We start from the raw sequence: 13957 nt of genomic DNA, 5'->3' as shown, positions 1-13957 counted from the left end.
AAAATACATGAACATTGTATTCCAACACCCCCACTCAACAACTGCTTCTTATGTTAGTCCCATTTTGGATCTTAGTTCTTTAAATCTGTTTCTTGTGAGCAGTTTTGTCAAAGCATCTGATCCACATTTGTTTCTTATGGGTTGTAGTTTTTGTATCTCATCTCATAAATCTGGTTCTGGTTTTAATGCTACGGGGGAAACATAGGACAGACATTTGGCTGGGATACCTTTATTGCTTCTGGTGGATTTCCTGATTGAAGCCACTTATGACACTGATGCGGAATTTCCCTCAGTTGAAAGGGTTTGTACTAGTTCATGATATTTTGAGCACAGTTCAAAGTTTCATCAACAATTACACTTTTACTGAGGGTTACTTTGGTTATGTCTTGGTGTAGAATTCTGTATCCCTTTTGAGATTCATTGAACTCCATAAGTACAACTTCCTTTGTGCAAGCATCCCATTTTGTGTGTTTTTCTTTTAGGATATGCAGATAGGCTTTGCTTCCAAATTGTTTTAGTTCAAATTCAGGGCTTTTCCATTCCACAGTTCATATGGAGTGTTCTTGATTTTGGAGATAGCATGCAGACATAATTGCCTCCCCCTAATATGTGGTAGGTATATCTGCATCAAACAGCATGGTTCTTCCATTCTCACAGAATACGGTTCATTCTTTCCACAACCCCATTTTGTTCTAGGTTGTATGGTACTGTAGTTTGACATATTATGGCATGCTTTCTGAGAATTGCCTGTGTGTTAACGCCTGTATATTCAGCTCCATTTTCTGTGCGTAATACCCTCTACATTTTGCCAAATTAGTTGCTTACTTGAGATAAATTACTGTTCAACTCTCTCTGGTACATGTTATTCCAGTTGTCTGTGCCATGTGTGAATGCAGTTTGAATGTTTTTCCACCTTGGTAGTGTTAACCATCTCATTGCAGTTCAGCTGATATAGTTCATCTGTAATTTTAGCCTTTGCAAGTAAGGTATCCCCTTTTGTGATGGCACCACTGTCATCTTAGAAGGTCACTACATTACCTTGTTTTATGGGGGTCCTCACTGACAAAAGATTAGTTTCAAGAGCAGGGAAATAGAGGACATTTCACACAGGTATCTTTCTGGTGACACTCTGGGAAATAAGACCGTAAAGAAAACGGTCTCCTATTCCTTCTGATTCCATTCTTTGCCTATTAGCTGTACTGATTTTTTTCTGTTTTACTCTGGTCAAGGTGAATAAAGACATAAAACTGGCCATACATGGATCAAAATTTGTCCGATTTGACAGAGACTGGTCGAATTTCAATCCATGTATGCACACGGTGGTTGCATAGAAGTTGATCTACTTCTGCACAACCGTCTTGTCACATTTTTGCTGCTCGATCAGTGCTGCTCACTATACCCAGCAATGCTGATCAGTGTATTCTGATGGTGGCGAAGTCAGAATACAAAGGCACAGTGGGAGGATTTCCCTATTCACCTTGAATGTGTGGATGGGGGAATTGGGTCATTGTGTTTTCGTTTTAACAAAAAATTAATCATCTATGGGCTGCTTAAGAATATAGTGACCTGGTTGGGCAAATGCTTTCTTTATATGTATATGTAGATTTCTGTAGACTTCTGTTCCTGTATGTCTTTCATTGCCTTTCATGTTTTATTTTCATAGCAAGTTGCTAATGATTTCACAGAGATTCTTAACCACACGATCTTGAACAATATGACTGCTTCTGAGCTACGTTCAGCTGTGTCCTCCATAGTGGAGAGTGTGGAGACCTCACTGTTGACAACATTCTCAAAACACCCTAAGAATCAAAATATCAGTACGCCCGAGCTGGGTAAGTGGATGGACAAAATGGCTTCAAACGTCTATTAAAATGGTTGCTGATACCACTGTATACATAGCAAATATGCTTTATAATATCATACACTCAATACTTTTACATCATACAGCTTCTTACACCATTTATCATTTGGTATTGCACATACATAACCATGGGCAATCACTGAAAGCCTGTCACCAACCTAAACAAATGCAGGTAAAGCACACAAAAGTCAAGCATTGAAAACTATTACTTACAGTGTTCTTCCTTACAGTTCTTCCTTCCACATTCAATACTTCTTTTAACGCTGTTACCATAGGTATCTTTTTTTAGGTATCTGTTACCATAGGTATCTTTTTTTCTAATGCACAATTAACCACCTGGCCCCTGGACCCTGTTTTTTCACAACTACTATGATTACCCTCTTGCACTGTTCTACACCCCTAGCTCACATCTTCAATTTCTCCCTCTCTAATGACATCATCCTCAACCCACTAAAACATTCATTAGTCATTCCCATACTTAAAAAGTCCTTGCTGGACCCACCAGTTTTAACAACCTAAGACCCATCTCCTTTCCCAGTTTACCTCCAAACTCATAGAACGCCTAGTCTACAACCATCTGAGCTACCACCTAACTGATAACAACCTTTTCGACCCATTTAAGTCTGAATTTTGCCCACAATTGCTCCTAAAACCTAACCTCACAATTCTGACTTACTAACTGCAAAAATCAATGCTCACTACTATGTACTCTTACTCTCAGACTTCTCTGTTGCTTTTGATATAGTTGACGACCCACAAAAACTCCCCTCCCGTGGCATCTGTGACTCTGCTCTTTCTCCTCTTACCTATCTCACTGTATCAATAATAACTGTATGAGAGAATTTCCTTTTCATGGAGAAGTCAAAATGTAAAGTCATATTTTTTTTTTCCACATTGTATTTTAGTTCTAGCCTACAGATAATAATCTGAACAATTTGGTAGCTTGTAATCTTACTCTGTGAATATCCCCACACATTTACTGTACCTTTACATTTTGCGACAGGTAGTCTCTATGTCCTGTGAGTAGGCAATGCTGTGTCACACATTTCACAGAGCCTGCCTTCTGAACTAGGAGGCAAAACCACTGCTTGCATGTACCATGGGATATGCAGTCCTTAGGAACTGAAACTAAACAACAGAGGAGAAGCTGCAAAGTATGCAGGGAATCCAGAAAGTTGTTGAAAGAGATAGCCAACAGACAGGCAGCAGTCACAACATATAAGGGGATTTTTTAAATAAACTTATATTGGATTGTCAAAAAAATTATTGTCATCATTGCTGTTACAATGCTCATTTTATAAAATGAAAGCATGTGCTGTGATAATTTATTTAGATAAGGTTTAGCTTTAGATATACTTTAGGTATAGAATAGTTTCAATTATTATTAAGGGTTAAAGAGTAAGTAAACCCTGATGGGTTTACTTCCTCTTTGATTCCCTGCAAAGGTAAAGCATAATGGACTACTATGCATCGCATAGTAGTCCATTATGTGTCACTTACCTGACACAGGAGCCAGCGATGTCACCGCTGTCCCCTGTAGTTCCGAGTGTCCATCTTCTTGGTGGGTCTCGCTGCTCCGGCGCTGTGATTCGCCGGAGCAGCGATGACGTCACTCCCGCGCATGCGCACAGGAGCCAACACTCGCGGCATATCGCCGCGATCTGCGGCATATCGCCGCGATCTGCGGCTTGCCCAGTGCACCTGCGTGCTGCTGTCTACGGTGCATGTGCCGTAGACAGTGGTGGCTGTCTTCAGGTAAATATCTCCTAAACCATATAGGTTTAGGAGATATTTCTTGGACCTACAGGTAAGCCTTAATCTAGGCTTACTTGTAGGTCAAAGTGGTTTGTAAGGGTTTACAACCACTTTAAAGCCCTTAAAATTCTAGCCAAATATTTTCATGGTTTTTATAAAGTATTAAGGGTTACAAATGCTGTCAACTTTTTATTTCTGTCTTTGCCCCCTTTTTTGAGATTTACCCACATTTCTTGTCTACTTGGCAAGTTTTAGACAGAAGGGGAAATGAGAAAATATTTCTTTAGTTCCTGGCTGTTTTTATGGGTGTAAGACAGAACTGGAAGCAAGGGGAAATCCCTCAGAGAGGACACAGTCAGTTGTAAAAGCTTATTTTCATTTTTTGATGGGCAAATCATTTTTTAATAATCAGACATCAGATTAAGCATTAGGTTAGATTTACATTATTGTGATTTTATGGTCTCTCCATAATTCTTTGTCTTTCTTCCAGAGGTTCACATGAAGGCTGCCATAGACATATGTAGTGGAGGTGGAACTTCCATAACCTTAACTGTGCTGGAGAACACCATGCAGGTTCCTTGTACACATGTTAACGGAGACAGGGGTGAGTTACAATTTTATGTAATAATGCAAAGAGCAATATTCAAGTGGCAGGAGTCCATTACTGTTGTACAAAAATTACCTTTTACTGCATAGCTCAAAAGAAACCCTTCTAAACAAAACCAGCATCACACTTTTATATTAAATTACATATTATAGATTGTTATTAAAAAAAAATCTCCCACAACAGTAAAAAATCCACATCCATTTTTGAAAACATTTAAAACCAGAAAACCTAAAAACATTTAAACTATTTAAAACATAGTAGGGGGAGATGCCAAATCTCTAGACCATGATAGACCACACCCTGGTCTAGCATGATATGTCACTTCCGCCCACAGTGGAACGCAGGTGGAGCGCTAATCGGCATCCTTGTTTCCACTTTCTTTTTTACATTTGTATGCATTTGTATTGTGTTTTTAGCATTTTTTTAAATAAATTTACGTACTTCACCATGCGAGTATGCCTCTTTCTTACCTATGCCTTACCAATGCCAGAAGGTTTGGTGGTGTTTGATCCCAATTGGCCTTGGAGGCTTCCTTTGCTGAACAAGCATTGGGAATCAATTGAGACAATTTTGCTGTATGTGACTCCTGTAATGGGAGTCATATAGATCTGGTCAGTAAGCTGTGACCAGTGTTGGTGGAAGATCTCTAGTCATCTATTGTTGGATCAACTGAGCCATATGCACCATTGGAAATTATGTGATGGAAGTTGTATGGACATTGCTCTATTCACAATATATTGACACTGTACTAAACTGTACTGGACATTGTACTAAAAGTTTAATCCATACAATTTATTCACACTGGGGATATGTGGTGGTATTATATGTTGATGTCTATATTGCTAATTTGCACATTGACTGTGTGCTTGTTAATTCGCTAGGGACACCTAGTGGTTGTGTATTATCATTGCACTTCTATATTATTTATATATGCTTTGTTAAAGGAATAGAGTGCGCCGTTTACTACATCTTTTTCACATTGTTCAATAAGGGTCCATGTGTCAGATGGTATTACTGTATAAAAAGATACACATCTGTGTTAAAGGGTATAGGCTAAATATGCCTTTGGTGAACAATATAGACATCTTTATCACATGTACATATTTCTTCCTAGATGGAGCAATCTTCATTTCCTATAAAGGATTGGAATCTAAGTTGAACGCCAGCCTTCTTGGGGCTGTAGGAGGAAGTGACAAAGATAGGGGGGATATCAATTCCCCCATTATAAGTGGAGCCATCACTAGTCCCAATGTAGCACACCTGGAACCCCCAGTGATCTTCTACCTGAAACAACTAAAGGTCAGTACAAAAAAGGCATCAAACGGATAATTTATTAATATGTTCTATATCGAGTATCCTCTCACTATTGGAGCACCACCAACTGGTTCTACAAGCATATCTGCAGATATCACTGTAGCTAGAATACAATAGAACTATTTGGAGTTTTTTTTTTGTATTAATTATTTTTCTTATGGCGTTTTAGTGTCAACATATTTGCTGGTGTCATAAGTTTGTTTTGGTGGCAGAAACAACCAGGACCCCTTTGAGAGGATGATAAAATGCTTACTAGGTTTAATTATCCTGGTTTTCTGATTCCACAAGGTATACGAGCCAGCAGTCGGCTAAAATCTTTTATGGAAATTGAGGCAAAAATTCTAAACATTACACCCTGGTGTTATTAGTTATTAGCATCTGCCTTCCAGGGGGGGCAGGTGGCTTATACAAAATCATACAGAAGCAAGCTACCTTTGTGAACTGGTGAAATAGCATTGGGGGTACATTGGACCTCCAATGCCAGTTCAAACAGATATAATTTTTAAACTCAACTGTTCACAAAGCATAAAGGTACATTTTTAAATGTTCACTCACCTCTGACGCTTTTGTGCTATTTTTAAAAAGTAGTAAGAAGTCAAGTCTGTTTTTATGTAAATAATAAAAAAAATGCACATTGACCTGGAAAGCATTAGCTTCCTTGGAAGACCATATGGCCCTCATTATCTAAAGAAGCTATGCACTCTCTTCAATAAACAATTTATATAGACAATCTACAACCTATACCTTCAATTCTTCTTTCCATTGATATCTCTTTTCCTCCTCTCCCACCTTTTTTTACATTTCTTTTAACTAGCCCCCCACTTCTTTAACTAGCCCCCACTACTGGTCAATTTGACTTATTGTAGGCTCTCACACTTTGTGCTCTTTGGAGGTTTATTTAATAAAGGAAAATACTGTAGGTTATTCACTTTGCAAGGGAATTTTCACTTTGCAGGGGGATTTTCCCTTAGCTTAGTGAAAATTCACTTTGCAAATTACACCCAATGGCATGCCAAGAAAATAAAAAAACATGATTGGATGTTGGAAGTCAATAATGCTTCACCTCATTCATTAAGCTAAGGAAAAAATCCCTTGCACAGTGAGGCTCATTTGCCTTTGGTGAACAAATTCCTTTATTACCCTACTGTTCTCTTGTCTCTTTGATAAATTAGCCTTGTATATTCCCACTCTATTTTATAATACTTTGGCTGACCATACATTATACAATGTTCTTATTCAATTTCCTTTAAATTTATCTTCAACTATGTAGTGTAAGGACCTGCCTGCATACAAATTGAGTGTTTAGGTTTGACCTATAATAAATGGTTTTAGTAAATCTGTATAATGTAAAATTGTATAATGTATGGCCACCTTTAAAGGATAAGTACAGCTAATGCCGCATACACACGACTGGACTTTCCGGCAGACTAGGTCCGACAGTCTTCCCGACTGTATTTTAACAGAGTTACGACGGACTTCCAAACAAACGTAAAATGTAAAATTGTATAATGTATGGCCACCTTTAAAGGAGAAGTACAGCTAATGCCGCATACACACGACCGGACTTTCCGGCAGACTAGGTCCGACGGTCTTCCCGACTAACTTTTGATGGAGTTACGACGGACTTCCAGTCCAGTCATGTGTATGCGGCATAAAGCTCATTTGACTCTAATCTTCCTATGGATCACAGGAGTGCTGTTCGTCCTGCACTCCTGTGACCTACTTTCAGCAGACAACAGGCTGAAGTCCACTGTCTGCTGACACCACAGAGCGGGCGTCTTGCCAAAAAAGGTCCCCCCGGTGGATAATGCCCCCCATACTGTGCAGGCACATCACTTGCGAAGTACGAACGACTGCGGAGCCGCCGAAAATCTCCAAAGATAAACAGCTGATCATCAGCTCTACCCGGCACCTGAGCACTACATTCTGCCCTAAGTCCAGGTTCAAGCCCCACCATCCAAGTGGACATAGATTTATAATAAAAATATGCCGAGCGCAACGAGGCTGTGCCCGAAGCGTGGTGAGTGAAGCAAGCTTGCGAGAGGCCCTGTTACAGGCGCCATGTACAGCTGACTCACTGGTATTCATCTTCGGCTATTTTTGGTGGCTCCGTTGTGGTACATACTGCGTAAGCACTGCGCCTGCGCAGTACAGGGGGGGACACCGGTCCGGGCTCGGGCAAGATCGCGAGAATGAAGTCGGGATCCGCCCACATGCCAATCCTGCACTCTCCACAGCTCATCGCTCCAGTGAGTGGTGGGGAGAGCAGTGACTGACAGTCACCAGCTTTCTGCTCTGGGAGCCCCGAGAACCAAGCAATCTGCAGTGTTAGATCACTCGGTTCTCAGTGTTAGAGCCGGCAGGGGACAGATGCATCATTGGAATAATGTTGCATCCAGCTGGGTAAGTATGATTCTGAAAAAAAAATCCCAAACATCTTTTTTAATGTACTTTGCAACTAATTCATAATTAAGTCAACCACTTATGTTTTAAAAAAAAGTGATATACAGTGATATGTGTCCTGGTGCCAACACAATTTTCTCGGAATTTGGGTTGATTTACTAAAAGGAATTCTCCAGAGCTTAGTGAATGAGGTAAAGCTCTAATGACTTCTATTATCCAATTATATGCAAGTAAAATTACAGGTATTTTTTAGTTCTTCTTGATTGTGATTGAGAATTCTTTGCCATGTGAATTGTCACCACAAGCTAAGGGAATATTTCCTTGCACAGTGAGGATTACTTTGCAAAGTGAACTGCCTCATTTCCTGTGAATGAACTGCATATATTTAATTTGTCTAATATGTAATTTCAGAACAACACTGAAAAAAATATTTATGAACATGCGACATCATAAAACCTACCCAGAAAAATACATTCACATAGTCACACAATTTATCAAGGTGTGTAAAATAGGCTTTTTAATATCTCTAAGGCAAGGTTCTCTAGAGCCAATTCCAGATAGTCTTAAGCCTCATGCACACGAGACGCAGTTAAACGCGCGTTCAGATGCAGTTGGACAGTTTTTTCAACTGCACCTGAACTCATTCAATGTTATCCTATGTGTCCATGCACACAGTCTCGTTTTTTTCCGTTTATATGCAGTTGCGTTTAATCTCGTTTTTCCAGAAGCAAAAAAATGCGTTCAGAAACAAAAATTTCTGCGTTTCAGACGCAAAACGCGGCAAAACGCGGTAAAACGCGGCAAAACGCCGCTACCGCGTTTAGCCGCGTTTGCGTTTATATGCGTTTTTAAAGGTGACCTTTTTTTTTACATTAAAAATCTCAAAAATGATTGCAAATGATGAAAAACCATTAGAAAAATATTTTAAACAATTGCAATTGCAAGTGGACAATCCACAACTTGTGGCAAGTGACGTGGCAAGTGGACAATCCACAACTTGTGGCAAGTGACATGGCAGGTGGCAAGTGATGTGGCAAGTGGACAATCCACAACTTGTGGCAAGTGACGTGGCAGGTGAAGTGGCAAGTGACGTGGAAAGTGGACAATAGACAACTTGTGGCAGGTGACGTGGCAAGTGACCTGGCAGGTGACGCGGCAAGTGACTTGGCAGGTGACGTGGCAAGTGGAAAATCAACAACTTGTGGCAGGTGACTGGCATGTGACGTGGCAAGTGGACAATAGACAACTTGTGGCAGGTGACGTGGCAAGTGACCTGGCAGGTGACGCGGCAAGTGACTTGGCAGGTGACGTGGCAAGTGGAAAATCAACAACTTGTGGCAGGTGACTGGCATGTGACGTGGCAAGTGGACAATCCACTTGTGGCAGGGGACGTGGCAAGTGACGTGGCAAGTGGACAATCCACTTGTGGAAGGTGATGTGGCAAGTGACGTGGCGAGTGGACAATCCACAACTTGTGTCAGGTGACGTGGCAAGTGGACAATCCACAACTTGTGGCAGGTGATGGGGCAAGTGATGTGGCAAGTGGACAATCCACTTGTGGCAGGGGATGTGGCAAGTGACGTGGCGAGTGGACAATCCACAACTTGTGTCAGGTGACGTGGCAAGTGGACAATCCACAACTTGTGGCAGGTGATGTGGCAAGTGATGTGGCAAGTGGACAATCCACTTGTGGCAGGTGACGTGGCAGGGGACGTGGCAAGGGACGTGGCAGGTGGACAATCCACAACTTGTGGCAGGTGATGTGGCTGGTGACGTGGAAAGTGGTGTGGCAAGTGGACAATCCACAACTTGTGGCAGGTGATGTGGCTGGTGACGTGGTAAGTGGACAATCCACAACTTGTGGCAGATGGCATGGCAGGTGACGTGGAAAGTGGACAATCCACATCTTGTGGCAAGTGACGTGGCAGGTGATGTGGCAAGTGACGTGGCAAGTGGACAATCCACAACTTGTGGCAGGTGATGTGGCAAGTGATGTGGCAGGTGATGTGACAAGTGGACAATCCACATCTTGTGGCAAGTGACGTGGCAAGTGACGTGGCAGGTGACGTGGCAAGTGACGTGGCAAGTGGACAATCCACATCTCGTGGCAAGTGACGTGGCAGGTGATGTGGCAAGTGACGTGGCAAGTGGACAATCCACAACTTGTGGCAGGTGACGTGGCAGGTGATGTGGCAAGTGACGTGGCAGCTGACGTGGCAAGTGGACAATCCAAAACTTGTGGCAGGTGACGTGGCAAGTGACGTGGCAGGTGACGTGGCAAGTGATGTGGCAAGTGGACAATCCACAGCTTGTGGCAAGTGACGTGGCAAGTGGACAATCCACAACTTGTGGCAGGTGACGTGGCAGGTGAAGTGGCAAGTGACGCGGCAAGTAGACAATCCACAACTTGTGGCAGGTGATGTGGCAAGTCACGTGGCAGGTGATGTGGCAAGTCACGTGGCAAGTGGACAATCCACAACTTGTGGCAGGTGATGTGGCTGGTGATGTGTCAAGTGGACAATCCACAGCTTGTGGCAGGTGGCATGGCAGATGACGTGGAAAGTGGACAATCCACATCTCGTGGCAAGTGACGTGGCAGCTGACGTGGCAAGTGACGTGGCAAGTGGACAATACAAAACTTGTGGCAGGTGACGTGGCAAGTGATGTGGCAGGTGACGTGGCAAGTGATGTGGCAAGTGGACAATCCACAGCTTGCGGCAAGTGACGTGGCAAGTGGACAATCCACAACTTGTGGCAGGTGACGTGGCAGGTGACGTGGCAAGTGAACAATCCACAACTTGTGGCAGGTGACGTGGCAAGTGACGTGGCAGGTGATGTGGCAAGTGACGCGGCAAGTAGACAATCCACAACTTGTGGCAGGTGATGTGGCTGGTGACGTGGCAAGTGGACAATCCACAGCTTGTGGCAGGTGGCATGGCAGATGACGTGGAAAGTGGACAATCCACATCTCGTGGCAAGTGACGTGGCAGGTGATGTGGCAAGTGACGTGGCAAGTGGACAATCCACAATTTGTGGCAGGTGACGTGGCAGGTGATGTGGCAAGTGGACAATCCCCAACTTGTGGCAAGTGACGTGGCAAGTGGACAATCCACAACTTGTGGCAGGTGCCGTGGCAAGTGACACGGCAAATGCAAGTGTACAACTACTCTCTATGCTGCTGCTGCTCACTCTGATCAAAATAGCAGAAATAGTTAAAAAAAATGCTTTGAGAGCTTGGGGAGGGTCTACATGATGTTATCTTTATAAACGCGTCTAAACGCAAACGCGTCTAAACGCGTCTAAACGCGTCTAAACGTGTCTAAACGCGACATGCAAACGCGGCAAAACGCGCGTTTCTAAACGCGCGTTTCAGCTTTTTTTTAACAGAGGTTTCATCTGCGTCTCGTGTGCATGAGGCCTTAATAGTTCTTTGCAAAATACCTTTCATGGTTATTTACCAACAGGAGTGTATATTTGGCCTTTGAAAGACAAAAACATATCTGAAAAATGTTGCCAGTGTGAAGTATTAGTGCTCATGCACACGGACGTTTTAAAAAACTGGCTGCAAAGCTAGCTCCGATGCCTGGAAAAATTGTTGTTAAAAACGTGATTTTTACCGCGTTTTGCATTGGCGTTTTTGCGCGTTTTTGCGCGTTTTTTAGCGTTAGCGTTAAGTAGCGTTTTTTAAGAAACACATCTCTTGGCTATAGCACTCAGAAAACAAAGAAAATATGTTGCGCTTTTATGCGCGTTTTTGCGCGTTTTCCCGCGATTCGCGTTTTTACAGCTCTAGCTCCACGCCACGGAACGCACTGGTCCTGGGTTTTTTTTACAGCTTAAAAACGCCTATGCCATTTGCAGCTCAAAAACGCCTAGGTGGGCATGAAGCCATAGACTAACATGGACAGCCGTTTTTAAGCTGCAAAAAAAGCTCAAAAAAGCGGCTGTAAAAACGTCCGTGTGCATGAGGCCTTAGAGTGTTTTTTTATATATTAACAACAGCTTTAAAAAAAATAAAAAAGCTAAAGTTGGAGTTTTGCTTTAAGCTTGATAAGCCCTTTAATTTGCTTTAAGCCCCTTAATTTAGGTTCAACACCAGCCAAAACATTTTATTTCCTTTTTGACAAGCAGGAAAGTAAGTCTCTATCCCTTAGCAAATTGCATTGCTTAAAGCGGTAGTAAACTGCTGGGCCTTTTCTTTTTTGTACCCTGAAAGGTAAAGCCAAGATGTGCTAGTATGCATCTTACCTTAAAACCTTACCTTAAAACTAAGCCCTTTCAGAGCTGAGCTACCACTGCTGCAGGCACTCCCATCTTCACCCATTCTTCCTTCTGGGTTCACGGACCCTGGCTGTGTGACTGGCCGGAGCCCCGATGACATCATCCCACGCATGTGCAGGAGCCACTATTTACGGCACAGGACTCTGAAGGAATTGCTTGGGTGGCTGTTCCTTCAGAGCGCATGTGCTGGTGACCTCACCGGCTGCATCTACAGTAAATACCCCCTAAACGGTGCATGTTTAGGAGATAGTTACACTACCTATAGATAACCCTTTTTATAGGCTTACCTAAAGGTAAAAGTCAGACATGGTAGTTTACTCCCACCTTAAAGAAGATCCTGTCAGTACACGAATTGGTGAGACATTTTTGTAATGAGGACACAGACAAAAACAAAACACATTTTTATATTCCTCTGTGGGGAGAGCAGATGAAAATGGACTGCCTGTCCACCAGACAGATGGAAAATAGGGTCACCATCTATCTGGATTTCACGGAGAGGATTAGATAGCAGTGGGTGTCAGCGGACATGTCACAGCTGACATCCGCAGCTCCATAGAAGTGAATGGAGCGTCCAGTGAGGTCTGCCTGAAAAACTGACAGGCGGACCTGATCAGAAAGCCCATGTGAAGGAGGCCTTAGGCTTCAAGCTTATCTTTAAAGGGAAACTATACAAGTTTGGGGTTAAGTTTATTTTAAGTTTATACTTGACACTAATCTTTGATAGTTTTTGGAGTAATTATTTAAATTCATTTTTTTATAACCAATACACGGTGCATCAATAAAATTGATTATACAGCATTATGGATTTTCTAAAGAGCAGAACAGAAGCTGTTTGCTTTTCTCGATTCTTCGATTGAAACTGCGCAGAAGCTCAAAAGAGCAGGAGAGACAGTGTATTTTGAGTTTGGGCTATTGATTGCTGACATTAGCATGATTTTGTTCAACAGAGTAGCTAAGAATGAAACAGGTAAACAAACAATGCCATCAGTACTCATTGGAATTAGTGGTATTTTGTTTAAGGTATGTCATTTAGATGGGTGTAGAAGTAAAGCACCTTTAAATATCTGCATTATACCTACTATATTTTCCCCAATAGGTTGTTCCACCTTCTTTTATTTTACAATGTGTGTACCTGGACATGGAGCTGAAGACTTGGTCAAGCCGTGGATGCAAGACAAGGAAATCTGACAGAGTGAACAACACTCTTTGTGCCTGCAACCACCTGTCCACCTTTGCTGTCCTTATGGCACCCGGTGACATCCAGGTGATATAAATTGTGATGTCGCTAAATAAGGATTGTGAAACATTGGGGAGATTTTGTAATTTTACCCTATCAGAGCAAAATGGCAGGTTCTCTTGTAAGAACAATCCCCCAAGCACTTTGGCTCCAACGAAGCCATTGATAAATAACCAGTTCTCATGTTATTCTTGTTAACTATAAATATATATATATATATATATGTTTGTAGGTTAATTATTAATGGATAATAATAATGAATAAGCTCACAGTTTGCAACCCCTTTGCCTTTATTCTTAAAGCCTATGTTTAGCTAAAATCAAAAAGCAGATGATTGATAGCTTGCCCCCCTCCATTTAGTGATCCTGTGTCATTCATTCATAGAAGCTTCTAATTCTAATTCTTTTATGAATGGCGGAACTGGCAGGAAACGATGGGCAAAGTCAAACTCTTTTGAAGAGAGATCTTGACAGCCCTTTAGTTGTATATACTACCGATG

General features: G+C 42.1%; 1 protein-coding gene across 3 annotated transcripts in view; it reads left to right on the top strand.

Annotated features, from left to right (window-relative positions):
* LOC143961005 (adhesion G protein-coupled receptor E3-like) overlaps positions 1–13957 on the top strand; it is a 121841-nt gene that overhangs the window by 94790 nt on the left and 13094 nt on the right. For all 3 annotated transcript variants that reach the window (XM_077470108.1, XM_077470107.1, XM_077470106.1), the window contains 4 exons: positions 1664–1832; positions 4107–4220; positions 5338–5522; positions 13318–13485. In XM_077470108.1, coding sequence (XP_077326234.1) covers positions 1664–1832; positions 4107–4220; positions 5338–5522; positions 13318–13485 — 636 coding nt within the window. The remainder of the gene's footprint in view (positions 1–1663; positions 1833–4106; positions 4221–5337; positions 5523–13317; positions 13486–13957) is intronic.

This window comes from Lithobates pipiens, unplaced genomic scaffold (assembly GCF_037356315.1).
Source record: "Lithobates pipiens isolate NorthernLeopardFrog02 unplaced genomic scaffold, aLitPip1_a1.2 Scaffold_8, whole genome shotgun sequence".
NCBI classification, from domain to species: domain Eukaryota; kingdom Metazoa; phylum Chordata; class Amphibia; order Anura; family Ranidae; genus Lithobates; species Lithobates pipiens.
Note: the sequence above shows the minus strand (reverse complement) of the source record. Positions and strands in the feature narration are given on the sequence as shown.